Source organism: Ictidomys tridecemlineatus, chromosome 10 (genome assembly GCF_052094955.1).
Source record: "Ictidomys tridecemlineatus isolate mIctTri1 chromosome 10, mIctTri1.hap1, whole genome shotgun sequence".
Lineage (NCBI taxonomy): Eukaryota > Metazoa > Chordata > Mammalia > Rodentia > Sciuridae > Ictidomys > Ictidomys tridecemlineatus.
Window position 1 is genome coordinate 85,110,352 of NC_135486.1, and position 22,947 is coordinate 85,133,298.

The following is a 22,947-nucleotide window of genomic DNA, read 5'->3' on the forward strand; positions in this document are numbered from 1 at the left end:
GCACAATTGACTCTTCATTTAAAGAAGGTCTATTTTCATTTTAAAATTAAATGTTGTCTCCCAACTGATGTCTAGGTTTGCTGGTTGGGCAGATCTTCCCAAAGAGTTCAAATTCCCTCAGCAAAATTGTACAACTGATGTTGGAGCTTAAAGTTGCAAGCTACAGAGAATCGAAAGAATGGGTCTTTTCCCTTTCCTATTGTCATGAAGGAAGACATTACAATAATCAATGTAAAAGACAATGAAGAACATATATTTAGTGTCCCTAGGTCAATAACTGGTACCTCATTTTCCTGTTTTGAACCTGCTTATTTTAGGCTAATATAAAATAAAGTACTGTTCTAAAAGGAATATAAAGTGAAATAGAGTTTGATATTACAAAACCCCTTAAGGCATGAAATTTATACATTGGGCTTTAAATTTTTAATACATATTGAAATCAGCCAATTTAATATACAATACAACTAATATGTGTGTGTGTGTGTGTATATATATATATATATATATATATATATATATATATTAGTTGTAGTTGGACACAATGCCTTTATTTTATTTTTATGTGGTGCTGAGGATCGAACCCAGTGCCCCGCACATGCTAGGTGAGCGCTCTACCACTGAGTCACAACCCCTGTCCCCCATTTTTTTATCTTCTACCATTATTTCACATTTAAGAGGGAAAATATATCACTTGACTTTGAAGATATAAATTAGAAGAAACAAGACTAAAATTTTTTTTCTAATGAATTTACTCAGGATCTTCCTCCAACACATATTCCAAGGATAGCTAAGGCTGTGAGTTTTCTTTGTGATTAGTGAATTATCATTTATCTCCACATTCTAGTCATTAAATCACATGTTGATACAACAGCTCCTTTGTGAACACCACAGAAGTGAAGGATGCTATAGTCAGACCTGTGCAATAACAAATTTAGAAAATATCATTCCAACTAAGTAAAAGAGAAACATTCCTCAATCATTGAAAAACGATACTGTTTTCTTTTAAAAAAAAAAAGTTCAATTTTTTCCAGACATATATTAGACATCTATAAACCTTTAATGGGTATTAAATCTCTAAATGCTGATAGAAAAGAGACAAAATTCTATCTATGAACTGGAAGTCTGCTACCCTTGTGGACATTCACCCAGAAAAGCTACACAGAGACAATTATAACAATCTATGAGGCTAAGAAATCAAATTTACTTTTTTTTCTTTGATACCAGGAATTAAACCCAGGGGCACTTAAGCCTTGAGCTATATTCATGGTTTTTTTTTGTTTTTGTTTCTGTTTTTTGTTTTTTTTTTTTAAAGACAGGGTCACACTAAATTGCTTAGGGCCTCACTAAGTTGCTGAGGCTGGCCTTGAACTTGTGAGTGTTCAAGCCACTAAGATGTGTGCCCGCATGCCTGACTCAAATTTGATTTTAATGGGATGATTAGGGGCTATAGATCCAAACAAATAAGTGAGGAAAACTCTAAGATGTCTCTTTTAATTTAACAAATAAAAATATTTTTGAAAACTGTGCTGTTTTATAATAACATTTGGCATAAAGTAATTACATGTGGATTTATGGTCACAAAAGTTTAGTAGTAAATGATGCTATTTCAAGTCAGGGGCTGCACTCCCACTCTGAACCACCTTGGATGCTCTTCCTCACCCCCACCTTTTTGCAAGGCAGCAGGAGAAAGTTCTGGAGGATGCCAGGAAACTGCAGCTGCTCTGATCTAGTCTAAAATAGGAGGTGAGAGAGGTCAGGGGTCAGAAATTTAGCAAGCTGGCAGCAGAAAGGATGTATGCAATGGGAAAAGTATAGCAAAGAATCCATCCTTTTCCTTTTCCTCAGCCCCAGCTCCCCTCCCAACACTGATGCACTTCTCCACCTATTTAAAACCTGCTACACTGCTTCTGTACAGATTTGCAAGCATGGACAGAGCACCAAGAATCCATATGTTCTGGCAGTTTCCCACCAATAAAATGCAGTGCCACTTATTTTGCAATTACCGCAAGGACAACTAATCTTTCATTTTAAAAAGATCTTCAAGCATATAATTTACCCATTCCCATTGATGCATAGCTATGTTAAATTAAATGATACCCTCTTTTTAAGTTAAGCGATCATTTTCTCTGTGAGGAGCCCCTTTCACTACGCTGACACAAAATGTAGAAATCCCGCCTCCCAGTTCCAACAAAACACATCACTTAAATTCTGTGTTTGATCTAAGGTTTGGTGAAGATAAAGCATATGTGGGTTGGGGGGAAGGGTATGCCTACCTCCAGTGTTAAGTATACAGTCTTAGAAATAACTGAGAGTTGGTAAAAATTAAGGGGTCATCTAATGCAGGGTATGTTGGGACAACGGTGCAATCTTCTTAGTAACATCTAAATACACATAAAAAGCCCCAAGAATGAGAGTCAGTTCTGTTTTTGTCTTCAGCCCATATGAACCATTTTCTCCCTTACAAAAACAGGAGCAATGATATGTGGAAAGGGTCCTGGTAGAATGCAATGAGATAATAAATGTGAAATAACTTTGGAGGAAATTTTGTAGGGAAACAAAAGGTTTTATCCCTAGGTTGCAATACTGAATATGCCAAACTTTCTTTGATAATAAACAGTTACTTACATTTCAATGGACAGAATCCAAAGAGCTTATCAGTGTCGTAGTCTGTGGTGGTTCCACACCAGAGCCATCCATCTGACCTCCCGGCACTTGTGCAATCTGCGTACCACTTGTTTTCAAACTTGAATGGAAATGCGCAGGCAGCCCCATTTGCATTGCCCAGCAGCGTGTACAAATCTAGGGAAACATGGATGGGCACTTAAAATGTGAGTGATAGTCCTTAATATTGACTTTCCAGTAAGAAGCACACGATGGAATTCGTCTTACTCTTCTCATAATACTTGATGTATCACGGGGAGGGAGGGAATCTTTTTTTTTTTTTTTTTTGGTGGGTGGAGGGGTCCAACTTCCCCTTATTCCCCAGTTTTTGGCTGGGTATCCACAGCAGTCTGCACTAAGTACCCCGTCTTTTCCACTGCCTTTTAAAACACATTTTCCTCCTTCCTCTTACAAGGTAATAGTGGTCAGTTCTTTTGATGCAAGCATTAACTTCTGCATTTCCTCAAAACAGAAGAGAGGAATCACAACATTATTGAATCTTTAGATAGGAAATAACTTTAAAGCTGTGTAGCCCAAAACGCACAAGCAACACTTAGATCTCCTTCAATCACTTCCTATCCGACCAGCCCCCACTAAGTCTCTCCACAGTGATTATGAGGAAGGATAAGAATCTGGACCTAGTTCTCTAATCCACATCATGAAAGAAACTCAAACGTATTCAGAATCTATAATCGAACCTGATACTTGTCTCTTTAAAGTCTGATTTCAAACAGATTAGGTGGGAAGCTCAGGATTTAACTAGAAAAGAACATTGAAAACAAATGCAGAATCATTGTTGATTACGGCTTGGCTTAAGACAACGACTATGGATTAGAAAAGTTCACACCTATCTCCACCCACAACCAAACAACTCAATACTGAATTCATCAGGATCTCCAAAGTCTCTGTGTTTGAAGGAATCCCCACTTTGAGAGATAACAACCATCTACATTGAAGTATTTGACCTTTTGCCACTGGTTGACATTCAGAATTTATTTTAGGTAAGAATACTTTCCTTAACAGATTCCGTAACTTGAAAAAGTTTTCAAAAGACATTTGAGCATTTAGATAATAAAAAGTTTATAAAGCATATGGCTCATATTAAGGGTATAATAAATGTCAGCCCCTCCCCTTTTTTTCTTTTCTTTTACTTATTGTACTTATTCTAGCAAGTTCTATTTTTAATTACCTCAAAATTAATTGTTTATCAATTAGCTAGTTGCTAATAATTCCAAAACACTATTCTAGCTTTAGTTCTCCTAAGTTACAGGACTAGTCTTCCAAATCATCAATTACCTAGGGATGTCCTAGATTCAGAAAGAATCATGCCAACTCTTAGTCACTGGGATTCCTGTTTCATTCTATAAAGAATATCCATTAAGACCACCTCAAGGCAAGGTGTACTATTTTTTAAGTTTGTTGAAAAATTTCCTTGCTGGATTTATAGATGCCAACAATAAATGTCTTTTTCAAGACGATTTTGGCTTATTGGAAAATTACTGAGGCATTCTGTACACCAGGCATTGTTGAGGCCACAAGAACCAGACTCCCCCCAGTCACCTCATTAAAGAACCCTAAAATTGCTCTTATTATTCTCCAAACTTCCAGATAACCTAAATCCATCCAGGTCGACAATTCTGATTCTAATATTCTAAGATAATCTCTAGTCTCAGCCAATCCCCCAACTCTAAATTGTCTTCAGTTCTAGTGTATAGTCTTGTTAATGGACCTCCAGGTCACTCTGAGGGGCTAGACCCTGTAACAGGATGACTTTTTTGATAGATCATTAGAGAGTATGTGATCTATGGACCATTTGCATCAGAATCACCCAGGTCTTTATAGAAATAATTTCAGAAGTTTCCTGGGTCCTTGCTCTTATATACTAATGCAGAATCTGAGTGGGAAAGGGAGCTTGGGAGGGATCTGCGTTGTTAACCAGCTCCACAAATAATTCTTAAAACATATTAATGTAAGAGGACCTCTCTCCTAAACCCCATGGATATTTGTCTTCAAGTAAGGGGAGAAGAGAAAAGATGAAAGAGGGGAGTATGCTATTTAAAATAAATGTCTGATGATGTCTTAGCACTGATCTTCAAATGGAATCCTCAATTAGCATAGTAGTCTGGACAGAAAATGGAAAGCTGAGAAATTATCTCCTCACAAAGGACAGAATTTCTTCTATGCTCTGTCTTAGCTGTGCTAAGTTACATTCTACTCTTCTTAGCCATCCCAATAACAAAGTAATTTTGAAAATAACTGTCTTTTGTTCCCAATGACATGTTCCTTCTCTGACCTTGAGGTTGTTCTAGATAACTCTTCACAGTAACCAAGTATCTAAATGAAATGGGGTTATAACATCAACTAACTCAAGAAACCAGCCTTTGCAAAAGGTTTCAAGTTCTGTCTTTGTATTGTTTTGTTTCCATGCAACCATCAGAGAATGAAATTTAGCCAAGATAAGGGAAGACAAAATACTCCGATCTTACTTATTTTTCAGTAGTTCAAGAAACCAACTACAAAAAAAAAAAAATGTTCCCACCTTACTCCTGCTACACTTTCTAAGAGAGTTATCTAAATGTGTTGCCTGTTAATTTATAAGTCCTCAGTTCTTTCAACCTGCATATCATAGTATCTAAATAACCAAAGGATGACAAAATGAATTGGAAACACTTAGAAATTCAAACTGTCAAGTATTTTGCCAAAATTTCATTTTAGGCAATCTAAGTTTGTGAAGAACATTGTTCTGAGGATTCTCCAAGAATAACTTACATAAAAGAAAAATAAAAGTTTGGTTAGAAGTTTTCATCACTACAGCCTTATAATATTAAATAGGAGGTTTGGGATCAAAGCTTATAGTGAAAATTATTTTGTAAAAATTATACCCCATTGTTTAAAAATATATGTAATTTAGAGAAATTCAAAAGAAATGCTTTCCTATTAATTACACATAGTGTTAGGTATTACTCTCCTCTCCTCTTTTTCTAGACAGAAAATGGAAAGCTGAGAATTTATTTCACATTTAATCAATATCAGGTTCTTTAAAAACACCGAATAATTCAAAACAAAAAAAGTGATCAATTAATATTTCTAGTACAGACCATACAAGAACATGTTCATTTGCTTCAATTCCAACTAAGAAGATGAAATAAATTGAACACAAAGATAAAAAATTCTAAGTCTCTTACCTTCATAACCTCTAGAGCATAGATGATCTGTGGTTCCATAGATCTTCCATCTGCTCCATAAACCAGATCCCTTGTAAAGCATAATATTCTTTTCTTGTCTATTGCCATAGTTGAAAAATAAATCTTCATCCTTGATCCCAAAAAGTGTGTCATTTTTGCACTCCCATTTCTGAAATTGGCTTTTCGAGTCACAGGCATATAGAGTGACAGGAACCCAATCGGTTTTGGATGGCACCCCCAAGCATAACTTAAAAGCAACACTCATAATCTGGGATTCGGATACCCATCGGAATTTCTGGGATTCAGCATTCGGGTTGCAAACCGCAGTTTGGACCGCACTGGGATTGATTGCTTCCACACAGCGCTTGTGATCCTCATTGTAGATTAAAAACTGCCTAGTGTCTGTCAAGAAGAAGAAGGAAAGCATTTGTGAGTGTGTCCACACAAAGAGGTCAATATTTTAGGTCCAAAGCTCCCAATAAAGATTCATGATGACCGGAAAAATCCTGAAGATCACCGTACCCTGAGCCAGCTCGTTTTCCCCCTGGGCTCCCTGGAAGCCAGAGGGAGGGATGAGACTGAAGGGTCCCCCAGAGTTAGCACCTGTAACTGGTGTCCTCAAGATGGCCTGATCATTATCAGGGGACTTAGGAAAAGGTTCTCCTTAAATGCTCAGGAACAGCAGTGGAGGGAATATGAAGGGCAGATAACAGAAAAAAAATACAATTTTGAGAAAAGAAAATGTGGATAATCAAATATAGATAAGCTTTAAAATTGATACATATATGTCCTAAAGCAGGATTTTGAAGTGTGATATATCCCAACCATTTCTGAAGTAGATAGATGAAACATATATAAATAGTATAAAATCAAATATATAATTTTCTTCTCCAGATTTTTGAAATATTTTTCTTGGTAGTCCAGGTCACGCTAACACAACAATTTTTTGTTTTATTTTGGTTTCATTATTATTTCTTCTCTCCCTATAACAGTTCACTAAAACATTTAGTTAGCATCTAGAGTGTCTATTGTTAACTCACATTTTAATGTCTATACCTTTTTATAGCAAAAAGATATAAAGATATATTCAATTATTATTTGTGACATTTTCAATAAAAATTCGAGATAATATTTTACATCAATAAGTTTAACAATGTATTTTGTGCTGATAATTTGAAACTGATGATTTAAAGAAATGTGTATAGATAGCTTTTACTTATAGCACATAGCTGCTAGCTAGCAAAACAGGACTTCCTCTTGTTAAAAAAAGAAAAGAAAAAAACATCTGGTAAGCATATTTTTTTAAAATCAAAATTGAATTTATGTCAAGATTTTCTTTTTTCTTTTTAAATAATGTACAAATGAAAAGAAATGAATACAAATTAAATACTTCTTTGAAGTCTTTCCTAAATGTCTTCTACTGATTTTTGCATGGTACTTTCAAAACGAACTGATTTTTGAGAGTCTGAATAAAGGAGCTCACAATTTTTAATCAAATCATCCCAGTGAAATAAAAAAAAAGGTTAGTACCACTAGATCTTCCTCTGTTTTCACAAGCCACACCACATTGACTAATGTCAACTGTCCAGTGAGGTTAGCACCACCTGCACTCCAAAATCGTTCAAAGGATTTGGATCTTTTGAATTTAAAGCTTATGATGAACCTCAGTCACAAGAGATCAGGCACATTCCTCCATCAGCTCTTGCCCACACTTGCTGGAGACCTCTTGTCTGTGTCCTAGCTGGGATCCTAATTCTGTGTCACTTAGAACTGCTGCCTGAGTTCCTCAACTCTTCCTTATGGTTTTTTAGAATACCTGCTTCTGTTGGTGTCTCTGGAGACATGTGCCAGTGGAGCATGCCATATCTGATCAAATATCACCGCACAACCTCCAGACCAGCAGAACTCCTATCCATACTTCATCTTATTTTCTTGCTGCCCATGCCCTCACGTGACTTCCTGCTTTGGCAAAAAAAATCAAAAATTGAATAACATGGTGCTTTGTTCAAAATAAAAAAAAAAAGTCCTTTTTGAAAAAGTTACTATGATCATTTACCATACACAAATGCAAATTTGGTTTCCCCCAATCTACGAAGGTAATTGTTATGGTTTAGATATGAGGTGTCCCCCAAAACTCATATGTGAGACAATGCAAAATTGTTCAGAGGTGAAGTAATTAGATTATGCAAATTGTAACCTGACCACTGGATTAGTCCACTGATGTGGATTAACTGGGTGGTAACTGTATGCAGGTGGGTTGTGGCTGGAGGAAGTAGGTTACTAGAGTTTGGTGTTTATATTTTGTTCTTGGTGAACAGGTCTGTCTCTCTCTCTCTCTCTCTCTCTCTCTCTCTCTCTCTCTCTCTCTCTCTCCCTCCCTCCCTCCCTCCCTCCCTCCCTCCTTCCTAGCTGCCATGTCCTGAGCTGCTTTCCTCTGACACACCCTTCTCCCACGATGTTCTCCTTCATCTCAGGCCCAGAGTTATAAAGTCAGCTGACCATTTTGGCTCTGAAACAAGAGCCAAAATAAACTTTTCCTCTAAGTTGCTCTTGTCAGGTCTTTGGGCCACAGCAATGCAAAGCTGAATAAAGCAGTAATGAATTCTGAAACTTACTTTTGATTTATTTTGACTATTTCCTCTGCCATTTTCCTATCTGAACTTGTCTTTGACTTCTCAGATGGCTTTGTTCAGTAATATCTCATGGTTAAAAATAAATGTATCTTCCATTTCATATTTCAGCCATTTTTTTATTATGTTGTTGCAAACACTAATTAACTGGCCGAATTTGGTCAGCAATCCATTTGGTAAACAGCCACATAAGATTAGGTGCATAAAAGTCAATGCATGACTAGTGTTTCTCTTTCAGATGATTTACACTTATTTGACTTTTATTTTATTTTATTTTGGTACCAGGGATTGAACTCAGTGGTGCTTTATCATTGAGCCACCTCCCCAGCCCTTTTTCTTTTAATTTTGAGACAAGGTTAGCTAAATTGTTTAGGGCCTCACTATATTGCTGAGAAATTGCTTTGAACTTGCAATTCTCCTGCCTCAGTCTTCTGAGCTGTTGGGTGCCTAATATTCATCTGCAGCTTCAACTTAATTCTATTTTAATTATGGTGGTATTTAATGAACAAAAATCCAATATACCTTTTCTTAACAGCACCACTAGCCACCCAGATTCATAACCCAAAAACCCTGGGGTCAACCCAGATTCTCAGCTTTCCCTCTTGTTTCAGGACAATAACTGAATCTATTAATGGTAACTCAAAATATGGCTTGACAGCTAATCGTCTATATCAACTTGGTGAGATCATGGTAAGCAGATATTGGATCAAACACCAATCTGAATTTTGCTGAGATCTTCTTCTAAGATCATCATTTTAATCAAGAGATTTTTAGTAAATTAGATCACCCTCCATAATGTGGGTGGACTTCATCCAATGATACGAAGACCTTAAGAGAAAACAAACCAAAGATATTCCTTGAGGAAGAGGGATTTCTACCTCTATATTGCCTTTGGAGTCTGTTACAGTTTGGATCTTGAACAGTCCCTAAAGGCCCATGAGTTAAAGATTTGATTTGCAGGGTGGTGCTTCTGGGAGATGGTAAATGCTTTAGGAGGTGGGGCCTTATGGGTGGTCCTTAGGTCACTAGGAATGTTCTCTTAAAGGGGTCTGTGGGACTATGGTCCCTTCCCCTTTCTCTTTTATGCTCCCTGGCCTTGAAGTGAGAACTTTTGCTCTGCCAGGCACTCCCACTACGATGTGCTGCCTCACCACATGCCGAAAACAATTAATCAATGGTAGGTTGGAACTTCCAAAACTGTCAGTCAAAATAAACCTCTTTATAAAGTTGATTATCTCAAGTACTTTGCTATAGTCATGGAAAGCTGACTAAAACATATGAGCTCTTTCTTGAGTTTCTAGCCTGTTGATTTTGGATTTTTTGACATCCAAAACTGTATATGGCAATTCCTCAAATAAGCCTGTCTGCATGCCCTTCTATCTCTCTCTCTCTCTCTCTCTCTCTCTCTCTCTCTCTCTCTCTCTCACACACACACACACACACACACACACACACACACACACACACACATGCTATTCCTCTGCCAAACCCTGACTAATACATATGCCTTCATCCATTCTCTTCTCTCCAACTTCATGGTCACCAACCTACACCAAGCTACCATGGTCTTGCTACACTCTTACTCTTACCCTTACTTTGGAATGGAATCATCGAGGAAGATAACACCTGAACTCCCCGTTTCTTAAAGGATGGGGTAATGACTTGGTCCCTGAGTCCATATGGCAAAGCCTAACCCATGAAATGGTTGAATCCACTGAACCATATAAAAGAGTGAAGATTTCTTTCTATTGTTTCTTTCTCTTTTTTCCCTCCATATTTTTTCTGGTCATTATAATCATACGTCATGGTGAGTTTCACTGTTATATATTCATATATGCCCAAGATACAACATGATTTGGCCAGTGGTATTCCCTAGTATTTCCCTTTTCCTTCCCTCCTCCCTCCCTTTGGTCTCCTTCCTCTATTCTACCAATCTAATTTTGATTTTCAAGAGATTTCCATCCTCCCACCACCTGCCACGTTTCTTTTCCTTTTTCCTCTCTAGCTTCCACGTAGGAGAAAAAACACCACCCTTGACTTTCTGAGTTTGGCTTATTTTGCTTAACATAATGTTAAGCAGATCCCAATGACATAATTGTTGAGTCTCTTTATTGGATCGCCTGTGACTGCACACCACACTTTGGCTGCATGCTTGCTCAATAATCAAAGTGTTTTCTTTCTCTCCCACCTTTATGGAGAGGGTTTGGGGCTGGGAAGAGACTTTGCTTCTAACTGAAGTTCATCTTCCAACAATAGAAACCCCTTGAAAGTGGTACCAAGGCACCCAGGAAGAAGCCACCTGACTTCCACATCACAGCCTTGTAGAGAGGCACGCTCCAGCCCTGTGGTCCCTCTGCCCTCACCTCCTCTCACCACTCTTACTCTCACTCACCACCTTCCAACCACATTGCCTTTCTCTTCCTCTAACACTCCAGGCTCATTTCCACTTTAGGAACTTCATATTTTGAGTTCCCTCTTCTGGAGATGCTTTTTAAAGTTCCTGCAGATGAACTTACTAGCTAGTTCCCCTCCCCTTCTATTTTCTCTTTTAATATCCATAACTATCTTATGATATATTCTCTTTCTTTCATTTATTTACCTATGCTTTGTCTATATCCCTCCCCTGCTAGATAAATGCCATGAGAAAGAGAAACTCGATCTTTCTGGTTTGGTACTGGAGTCTCTCTTTGGAAAGCACAGATTGTCTCTTAACAAATATTTATTGAATGAATAGAAGACTATTCATTAAACCTGAAGCACCTTGACTAGTAAATCTTGTGAATTATTTTATTTAACAATGCATGCCCGATTATGGGTCTATTTAAAACCAGGGTTTTACCTGAAAGTTTATTTTTTTCCTCTCAGAGTAATTTATGAACATTTGTACTCATGAAAAGAGTACTTGAAATGAAAGATTTCTATTTCAGTGCACACTTATCTACTCTTGTTTCCGTGGCTTATCTTTTGACATTAGGAAGCAGTGCAAGTTCGATATTGCCTTTGTCAGACAATACAAGGAAATGTAAAATTATCACACGGCAGCGATACATTTCATGCATTATGATTCTCCCCAAATCGCCAGCATGTCGTTTGACTGTTATCATTGTCTCTGTGAAATGTATCAGATGTCAAATGCTATGCTTCTTCCTCTGAAAGTGCACTTCCAGCCTTGACCCAAAAGCAACTTGCCACATTTTTGTCATTCCTCCCCACACCAATGTAACATTTATAAACATCCTAGATATGCTTCTGTAATAGAAATTCTGCAAAGTGGAACAAATGAGGACAGTGGAATAGTTATACTCATTTCTCAGCAATCTAATTTATGGGACCTAATATATAAGTTTCCTTTTTTAATATTTGCACATTATAAATGTATGAAATTAGATTATCTCTCCATCTTAACTTCACTTTACAATCTCATGTTTACTTTTCAACAAACATTTGTCATACAACTACTGTGTGCCAAGCACCGTGCTAATGACAATTCAAGGAAAAACCAAAGACAAGTTCCCTGCCCACACCAAACACACACTCCACGGTGATTATTTCCGGGACAGAAACAGGACGAGCAAAACTATATCCAGAACAATGTGATAAATTCCAATCAATTAGCTCAGGTTAAAAGTAACTGAAGACTGTGGAACCAACCTAGATGCCTTTCCATAGATGAATGGATAAAAAAAAAAAAACATGGCATATATACACAATGAAATATTACTCAGCAATAAAAGAGAAAAAAATAATGGCATTTGCAGGTAAATGGATGGAGTTAGGGAAGATAATGCTAAGTGAAGTTAGCCAATCCCAAAAAAACAAATTCTGAATGTTTTCTTTGATGTAAGGAGGCTGATTCATAGTGGAATAGAGAGCGGGAGCACGGGAGGAATAGAGGAACTCCAGATAGGGCAGAGGGGTAGGAGGGGAAGGGAGAGGGCAGGGGATTGTTAATGATGGTGGAATGTGATGATCATTATTATCCAAGTACAGGTATGAAGACACAAATTGGTGTGAATATACAACCAAGATATGAAAAATTGTGCTGCATATGTGAATTAAGAATTGTAATGCATTCCACTGTCATCTTATAAATTTAAAAAAAAAAAGTAACCAAGGACTAAAATATCCAATATTATTGGATACAAACTTTCTTTTAGGCAAGTTTTAACATAATTTAAAATCATTCATTAGCATAAAACAAGTAATTACATTTCTAAATCTACCAGTAAAGAAACTGAGAATATAAAAGGTGAGAGCCAGGCGCAGTGGGACACACCTATAATCCCAGCAATTCGGGAGGCTGAGGCAGGAGGATCGCAAGTTCAAAGCCATCCTCGGCAACTTAGCAAGGCACTAAGCAACTCAGTGAAACCCTGTCTCTAAATAAAATATGAAAAAGGGATGAAGATGTGGCTTAATGGCTAAGTGCCCCTAAATTCAATCCCTGGTACCAAATAAAACAAAATAAGCGGTGAGTATTTAGGAATACAACTGCTATTTGATATAGTTTCTAATGTATTTTTAGACTTTCTCCATTATAAACAAATAAAATGCTGGTGTTAAAACATGAGAAAATCACTCCTGGAAGAAAGAAAAACTGAAGAAGAAAAAGATAAGCAAGACTTCTGGAGCAGGAACTGTCAGAACCCCCTTCCTTCTCCTTGGCCTTGCTATTTCAGTCATGATGGCCCCTCTCCCAAAATGCCAGCACCACATCTTTTGACCTGGGACTTCTTTGGTCCATTAGGTCCCCCTAGGCCTGCACACACACCAGACTAGAGGGGTCAGAGAATGAAGGCCCCTTATGAGCCTCCTTTGCTGGTGGCTCATGGGAACTGATGAACTCTCCCCACGCCCCGCACCTCGTATGGGATGACACAGAGGCACATATTCCACACTGTCACCCAGAGAGCCCCAGCAAATCTGAGCTCCTGTGGTCTACAGTGGCCACTGGCTTGTCAACACACTTTCCCTCCCTGTCTCACTTCCCCATTCCCTGACAGTGCTTCCTGGGGCCTCCTCCCTACAAAACTAATTGACTTCAACTCACAGGACAGCTATCAGAGGTCATCTTCTAGAAGAATCTACACTGTCCATTAGCCTCACTAAACAAATGTAAAACCTACAATGACTCCCCCACAAAAAGACAATTTGAGTGAAAAGTGCTTATCATACACCTATATGAAGGGCTTTGCCAGGTGCTGGGTGGGGGAAGGAGAAGCGGAATAGTCATGGTATCGGGGTTAGCAATACCAAACCTGCAGACTGACTCAGATTTTCACCTTGATCTTTCGTTCATTCATTCACAGATATTCATTCACAGAACCTACTCATTCATGTCGCTGCCTTTGGCCATTTGGGGAGGATCAAATATGAATTCAAAGTAGATTCTGATTCTCCGGGAGGAAATAGAGGTGATGAGACTTTTCTAAGGTCACTCCAACTTCCCCTCAAATATGGATTTCCCTGGGTCATGCACTCCCATCTATCTCACAGGAAGAGGCCTCTCTCCCCCTACTGACCTTGCCTCCTCCCTCCCTGCTCATTCTCCTCTCCTCTCCTCCTGTATCAACTTCAGAATCCAGCCTCACCCCCAGCTTGAGGACAGACAAACCTTGCAGGTTAGGAAGTTGACTCTATTCTTCTCTCTCTTCTTCCACACACAGCCATGCTAATGAACTAATCTTCTGTATCCTGTCTACCTGGACACGATCCATCGATCCATCGAAGCTTCAGTGTTTGTTTACCAGATAACCAGATTCCTCTGCTCACAGGCTATGTGACCTTGGTCAAGTTTCAGTACAACTGTGTACTTCCATTTTCCTATCTGTACAATACAAGGGAGGTAACAGGTCCTATTCATTGCTGAAAGGATTAAATGAGATAATCTAAACAAAGTGCTTAGAACAGATCCTGACACAGAAATTGCTCCATCTGTGTTGTTTATTATTATTATCATTAACTTGGGGGAAATCAGTCTTGAACACAGTGTGAAGTGGGTTCTGAACAAGATGAAATTTGCGACAACAAATAGGTTCATGCAGCAGCCCAGAAAAAGAAAGAGAAGAAGTTTCTAGCTTTAGAGTTGGCAGACTTGGAATCAAATTCTGGTCCCACCTTTTCTTAGCTGTGCTGCCTTAGTTATACTCACCATTCTAGCCTCAATTTCCTAATCTGTGAAATGGGCATAATAAGGTCTTTTGAGAGTGTCTTCTAGATGAGTGAACTTCTATGAGAGAAAGTGGGTAAAGCACCTGATGTGCACAGTGAGCATTTGATAAATATTAATTCCCTCCCTTTCCTCTTTTTGAAATAAAAAGCTAAAAATTAACTGAAACAAGCACAGAGATCTAAGTCTTTCTTTTAAGGTGCCATTGTTTTGAACCGAATTTACATTTTCCTTAAGTAACACACTCCAGCTGATTAAATTATTTCTACCTCTTCGCCTGAGTCAAAAAAGCAAGATCAAGAGTCTCTCTTGGCCTCTCTGGTGTGTGGACTTCGGCAACCCATTCATTCTTCTGAGCCTCTGTTTTGTCATCTAGTAAAATGTAGAGTGTGACACCTTCCCACCTTCCCATCTGCTTTACGTGACTCTAGGGGCCCTGGGGCCTAAGTTAATTCTACAGTTACATTAAATCAAAAATTACACTTAACGATCCAAAATCAAATCTAACTAGCTGTCCCAAGATCTGGATATGAGCACAGACTTCCAAATACCAGCCCTGAGAAAGCCGTGCAGTGAGGGTGAGAAGGAGTATTTTTCTTCTACTTAATTGAGAATAATGAAAAATAAAATGCACTTAAACATTAATATTGCAAGACATGTCTATGCTGAAACCCAAGTTCCCAAGAGTGGTTGTGAGAATTGGTGCTATGACAGTAATCATCTCCCTTAGCATTTAGATGAGGAATCTGAAGTAGGAAGAATATGAGGATTACACAAGTTAGCAAGGCATCAATGTCAAAATCACAATTGGATCGATTCCCTCCCACTGTGAGCTCCCCGTGTATACCACAGGGGTAACTTGATCTGCACTCATTCGGTCTTACATTACAGCAAGATCCTAAGGGAGCTGAGGGTAAAGTCCTAAGTCTGCCTCTACCTGCCAAATAGTGACCTTCTGGACATTTGCCTTGCTAAACCTGTTGCCTCGCCTGTAAAATGATGATTCAAAACATCATTTCCAAGATGCTTCTTGCTTTCATGACATAATGCCATGGCTTCTCTCTCACACCAAACTCCCTTTCATTTTCATGATTAACCCTGGTTCCAAGCTTCTTCATAACTGTTGGTTCCCTGTTATCCTGGAAAGGTTCTGTGTTGCACTTAACACCATCCACAAAAGCTGGCTGTCATTTCTCCCCAGCTCTTTCTTATATGTCACCATGTTGTAATTTGACATCAACCATCATGGGAATGCTTACACCATAAAAATCAGTAAATACCCCAAGTCAAATCGATGCTTTCTTTCTTCGGAAAACCAGTTGTTAAGTATACCAGCACAGCACTGCCATGAGCCAAACCCATTTCCAAGTGGTCCAACCTCAGTGTCTGAGCAACTCTCAGAGCATCTCTCCTAGAGTTATAACCCACTGAGGCCTACGGTGGCAATGAAGTCTGGGAGGTAACAGGGCAAGAAAAGTAACCAGGGCAACCTCTGCTCACCTCCCTGGGCTCCTCAGGGTACAACCGGCTTGTCCATTGGCATCAACCCACTGTGACTTACGGGGCTAATGAAGTGGAAAGCTGCCTTGGAGGTAAAAGGGTTCTTGGTTGAAAGGAAATAAACCAACCGGAAATAGGGAGAACCTGCCATGGGTAGGAAGCCAGGGAAAGAGGTCCTGAGAAGTCCCATATCCTTCAGTCTGCTACCAACTAAGCAGGTGCTCTGCTTTTATCAGAATCCTGTGGTCATGTGCTACTTGGAGCAAGGGAAGGTAAAAGAAATTAAGGATCACAGACTGTTGAGTAAAATAAGAACAACAAAAATCTGGAAGGACCTCTGTGCCCCCTTTTTATTGCTTATTAGGTTTTTATTCTCTAAGTAAACAGATTTCAGTACCTCCCTCCTTCTCCCAATATCTGTGCCCGCAAAGAGGAAGACATTACTCAGAGGAAGTCATCCTGCTGTCTCAAGGAGAGAAACATTCCTGCGAAAATTGAGAAACACTGCTTGCTCCAAAAGCGTTGAGTCATTTCAAAGAAAACTAAGGTTTGTAGCTGTGCTGCCCAAGATGCACAGCAGCAGCTCCACGTGACTGTCATACACTCTGAATGACAATAGCGTCCGTCAAGACCTACAGCAAGTAGTGGATGATATACGTCAGATTTTAAAGAGTTAATTTTGAAAATGAATGTGCAGTGATCCCCATGATTTTTATATTGGCTAAAATGAGGCAATAATGTTCGAGATATATTGGGTTTAAATAGAATATATTCATAAAATAATTTCACTTATTTTTTTTTAGGAATGTGGCTTCATCATGAAATAGATTCTGTTTCTATTGAACTGTGTCAGCTTACAGAGACCAGATCTCATAAATTGCCTGTGAATTGTTCATCCAGCATCTGTCTGAAGACCTTCAGTGACAAGGACCTTTTGCTATTCTTCAGCAAATTCCTCTGCTTGAGAGAGCACAATCCTTAGAAGATTTTTGCTATTTGAGTTTTTACCTTTAACCTTGAAGACTATTTGAATCCTCTTGCCCAAGACAAATATCTTGGAAAAGATGGAGACGGGATAAGTCCTCACCTATACTGCAGTCTTTTCATGGCTGGGTTAAGCAGCCCCTTCTCCAGCATCCAGGATTAATTGTGAGAAATATTTTGTAGCCCTGGCTCCTTCAGCTCCAGGAATTTCAGCATATTTTTTTTTCTTGAGAAACTTCTCCTTTAAATGCTTAATATATTGCTTTGAACTTATTAGACAATTAATTACTATTGTGGGGGGGGGGTTGCTGCTTTTAATAGCAGACTCTCATGAAGCACTTACTATGGACCGTACTCCTTTCTACACACACATATTTTAACTCATTGAATCACCACAACTCATGGGGCAGGAAATATCATTGTCCAAACTAAAGTACAAGTCATAAATCACTTGCCCAAGGTCACACAGCTAGCAAGTGGCAGAGGCAGGGCACAAAGCAGATTGTCTTTGCTTGTGTTTTGATTATCCCTGCACTTAAGGCTTTTTAGAATTTAGCATTTTCTTTTTTCAGATGCTCTCTCCCTAGGGAGCTTCTTGCCCACAGTCCCAGCAGGTAGGGAAAGGACTCCTACACAAATTGCAGTCAGTGTTCATTGATAGATGGGAACAAAGGCGAATCAGGAACCAAAAATAAATAAATAAATCAAAATTGAAATCCCTTATATATCATTCAAAACAGAAAGGGAAGAAAATTTTCCCAGGCTGAGAATTTTCTTCAACAGGCTGAGTCTAGAGAAGTAGGAAGACTTAACAGTGTATTTGGGAATCTGAAAAGCTCTGAATCCATCCCTGATGTAGACGGCACCAGCCACCCGCAAAGAGTAATAAGTAAAAACCCCAATAAATCCACTTATGAGACACTTAGAACCATTAGAATACAGATAAGAACCAGCTTGAAGGCAGTCAAAACTGTGAATGACTGAAATGGTTCACAGGGAAAAATAAATGAGCAGAAGGGACCTGGAATCTACATTGGGGTGCTCCCTCATCCTCTCCTAAGGCCTGGGATAGGGGAAGCCTTTCCCTCTTCCTCTCAGCCAGAAGCACTTCCAAGATATTTGTTGGGAGTGAGATGTCAAGAGCGTACATGGAAAAAGAGAAGAAGAAGCAAACCCCGGAACAGGAAATCCTTGCACAGATAAAATAGAGAGGAATGCCTTCAAAAGAGAGGGACCTGAGAGATTGGGTGGGTGGGGGGGGAGGCTGCAGGCCAGACAGCACCAGACACTCGCAAAGCAGCCCCTTCCTCTAGCTACCAGCAGCAGCTGGGGGCCATAGGTTGCAGCAGAACCTGGTGATGCCCAGGGCTGTGCGAGCCTTCTCTCAGAGGTATTGACAGGACTCAGGTGCTCATCTTAACCCCAGGTGGAGGCTGTGTCACAGGTCCCTACATGGGAAGGCCCCCACCGCAGCGCAGACTTACCCAATAGCTGCACAGCAACGGGAGTGACAGAGACAAAAACCAGGAGTAGGGACAGACTCATGGCCCAGAGTTGATCCTTTCATCCACTGATGGAGAAGAGGACGTTAAAAAAACAAAAAAAAAAAAAAGAAGAAAAAAGAAAAGAAATAAAACAGCCAGGGCCCCTGCTTGGTCCAGGTTCTCAGAGATGCTCAGCTGAAAAGGAGGACACTGGAAGCCGTCCCTTTTAAAGGGCTCCTGAATTTAGGAAAAACCTCCAATAAGGAGATATCCTGTCACATGAGGGTGGCTAGAAAAACAGGAATTCAAAGTTACAACTTTGCTTCGTAAGCTAACTTCTGAGAAGAGCAGGCACAGGGGGAAGGGGACAAAGGCGCACGTGTAGGAGAAGGGTGACCATGGGGGAGGAGGGAGGCCAGAGTGAGAAGTGAGCAGCCAGGCCTGGCCTGCCAGGGGGAGAAGTGAAACCTCCCGGACCTCGGCCTCCGATGGCAGAGCTGGCTGGGCCACGCTGCGGGCCATCACCTGGGCCTTGGGCACAAGCCTCCACCCCGGAGACAGACATGGCAGGCTCTGAAGGGGACAGTTTCATAGTGGAAACTGGCCCCTAAGGGTTGACACTGACCCCCTTAATCTCTATATCCCCTGCTTAGAGTTTCTCTCTCTCTCTCTCTCTCTCTCTCTCTCTCTCTCTCTCTCTCTCTCTCTCTCTCTCTTTCTTTTTCCTCTCCTCCTTCTCCTCCTGCTCCTCCTCATTTCTTGGAAAGCTTCAAAAAACACAGTTCATGTCAACTTTTCCTCCTCCAATCAGGAGAAAGGTGAAAAGGAAGCTCAATCTAAAATGGGACCCCAGGGAGACCCCAGAGGGAGAATGTTCTAGAAGTCTTTTTCTAGAAAGCCAGAGAAAAATAGTGGCAAAGGATTTACCCTACAGCCTTGCTGCCCAGTTTCAGACATCATGGCCCTCTTCTAGTTCAGAAGGGTCCTCTTGCTGGAGGAAAAACTGGTCTTTTGGTCTGAAGATGTGTATTGGTTTCGTGACAAATGGAATTCCTCTCAAAATACAAAGGTCAATAGGTCTTTCATTCAGCACAATTTTGACCCCCACCCCCCAAACACTTATTTTGTTATTTTTCAGGAGTGAAACAAGAATTAAGAACATTGTGAAACAGTAATGACAAGATAGCCCACTGGTAACTGAAGAGTGTGTGTGTTAGTAATTCAAAAGGAAACTACAGAAAACATCGTATTTTTTTGAATTTTTAAATGGTTTATCTTCAAGATTCGCTGTCTTTGTGATAAAATTATAAACTTTACTTCCTAATAAAAATTGTGATACAGTGCTTTCTTTGATTTTTTTTTTTTTTTTAGCATGCTAGGTTCAAGATTACTCTGACAGGAAAAGATGGTGACAATGTATGACTTGACTGACCCAAAACAACAACAACAACAACAAAAAGCCTACAAAATAGAGCAGATGAAACAACAATGTTTCATTCTCAAACATTGTTTCACTAATTTGGGATTTAAAATATTTTAAATGAATCATTTGTGACTTTTAAACATAAATCAATCATATACCCTTCAAATATTTTTTTCCTAACTTAGATTCATGTTGATTTCAGAAGGAAAGAAAATTTAAGTAAATTATTGCTACATTTACCTTCTGTCTTTAAAAATTAAACAAGTGTGTCACTTGTGTAATTAAAAATCACAATCAGTAATAAAATTGTTGGCTTTGAAGCAAAATAAAGCCAACTGTCACACATAAATATTTGCCCATGACCTTGACCTTATTGAAACAAAGTTTTGCCATGCTTCAAGAGATGATCAGACCAAGGCAAAAAAAGAAATCAACTCTTAAAGGAATCGTATTTCAGATGATGATACAGTAGGAAGCTCAGGAATCAGTCCCTCTACCTAAACAACCATGGGACTGGCAGGAACTGTCTGAAGGACCTTGTAATTCTATAGCCTTATCTCAAAAACTTGGAGCATCCAGGCAAGAAAGTGATAAAGAGGCTGGTGAATTTCAGTGAATTTTAACTTTTCAGTTGCTGCTACCATCCTCCATCCCTCATTCCTCATCCCTCAAGCAGCTGTGTATTGAAAAATTAGAAAAGGAAATTAAGGTCAGGTGCAGTAGCACATGCCTATAATTCCAGTGACTAGGAGGAGCTGAGGTAAGAGGATCTTGAGTTCAAAGCCAGCCTCAGCAACTTAGCAAGGGCCTAAGCAACTCAGTGAGACCTTGTCTTTACATAAAATATAACAAAGGGCTGGGGATGCGGCTCAGTAGTTAAGTGTCCCTGGGTTGAATCCCCAGTACCAAAAAAGGAAATTAAGAAAACAATTCCATTTACCATAACATCTAAAAGAATAAAATACTTAGAAATAAATTTAACCGAGAAGGCAAAAAAAAAAAAAAAGTTGTATGTTGAAAACTATAGAGGGTTGTGTAAAGATCTAAATAAATGAAAAGATATACTAGATTCATGGAATCCTCTACTGTTTTGCAATAAAGCAGCTCCTGCTACCTTGGGTGTCCGCTACTTTGAGTTCCTGCTCAGTTCCCGCTGAGTTTCCCGGCAATAAAGCAGTTCCCGTTTCAACCATCAAGTCGCTTGTCACCTCCCAGTTATTGTGCCCAGCCGGACTGTGGCACTGCAGGAATACAAAACCCCATCTGAAAATTCATATGGAATCTTAAGGGGCTCCCCATCACCCAAATAATATTGAAAAAGAAAAGAGAGTTCATATTTCCAATTTCAAAGTTTAACTACAAAATCACAATACAGTAAACTGACCAGTGTAGTAGCGTCGTAAGGACACACACATGGGCCAATGGAATGGAATAGAGGTTCTAGAAATAAATCCTAATAGATGTGGTTGATTCAATAAAGAAATGATACTGGAGAAAATGGACATCAACATACAAAAGAAATTATGAAATTACATATATAAAATTGCACTGAAGTAAATAAAAACCCTAAACTTAAGAACTAAGACTATGAAACTGTTAGAAGAAAACACTTAGGGAAAAAATCTTTATGACATTAGATTTAACAACAATTTTTTGGCTATGACACCAAAAGCACAGGTGACAAGAAAAATATAAGTTGGACTTCATCAAAATTAAAAACTTTTTTGCTTCAAAGGACACTATAAAAAGAATATAAAGACAACCCACAGAATATGAGAAAATATTTGTAAATCGTAGCTGATGAACAGTTAATATTCGGAATACCTAAAGAACAACAATTCGGTAGTCACAATATCACAACCAATTGAAAAGTGGGCGGTGGACTCAAACAGACATTTCTCCAAAGACGGTATGAAAAGGCCAATAAACACATTTGTAAAGATGGTTATTGACTCTTAGGAAAATGCAAATCAATATTTAAAGATGACATTTCATATCCAAAAAGATGGATATTATCAAACAGACCAAAAATAACAAGGATTGGTGAAGATGTGGAGGAATTGGGATTTGGGGACTTAGGGAATGTTAAAGTGGTATAGCCACTGTAGGAAACAGGCAGTTCCTCAAAATGTTAAATATCAAATTACCAAATGATCCAGTAATTCCAATTTGAGGTGTACACTCCAAAGAATTGAAAAGAGATATCTGTATAACAACATTCATAGAAATATTAATAGGCAAAAAGTAAAAAAACTCAAATGCCTACCAGGAAATGAATGCATAAATAAAATGTGGTATATATATATACAATAGAATACTATGCAGTCAGAAAAAGGAATTCTGATACATGCAACAATATGCACAATCTTTAAGTATTATTGAAATTAGCCAGATACAAAAGGACAAATAATATGTGATTCCACTTATTTGAGGTGTATATTATAGGGAAATTTATAGAGACAGAAATAACCTTATCAGGAGTTGGAGGGTGGGGGAAGTGGAGTCTTATTATCTAATGGGTACAGGGGTTCTGTTTTGGACAATGACAATTCCTTGAAATAGTGACAAAAAAAACTATATGAATATACTTAAAGCCACTGAATTGTACCATTAAAAATGGTTACGATGTAGCCGGGCACAGTGGCACATGCCTATAATCTCAGCAACTCAGGAGGCTGAGGCAGAAGGATCACGATCAAATCCAGCCTCAGTAATTTAGCAAGCCCCTAGGAAGCTCAGCGAGACCCTACCTCTAATAAAATATTAAAAAGGCCTGGGGATGTGGCTCTGTGGTTAAGTGCCCCTAGGTTCAACACCTGGTACCAAAAAAAAAAAAAAAAAAAAAAAGTTTACAATGGTAAATTTTATGCTATATATGTTTTACTTCAATTTTTAAAAATCCAACCTTTGC

The 22,947-nt window shown here is 38.9% G+C and overlaps 1 protein-coding gene across 1 annotated transcript in view; it reads right to left on the reverse strand.

Annotated features, from left to right (window-relative positions):
• Positions 1-18,821, reverse strand: part of Mrc1 (mannose receptor C-type 1) — an 84,801-nt gene extending 65,980 nt beyond the window's left edge. The window contains exons 1-3 of the mRNA XM_078023350.1: positions 18,614-18,821; positions 5,847-6,248; positions 2,626-2,799 (exon numbers count right to left, since the gene is read on the reverse strand). Of these exons, the coding sequence (XP_077879476.1) occupies positions 2,626-2,799; positions 5,847-6,248; positions 18,614-18,674 (637 nt within the window). The 5' untranslated portion in view covers positions 18,675-18,821. The remainder of the gene's footprint in view (positions 1-2,625; positions 2,800-5,846; positions 6,249-18,613) is intronic.
• Between the last annotated feature and the right edge of the window lie 4,126 nt (positions 18,822-22,947).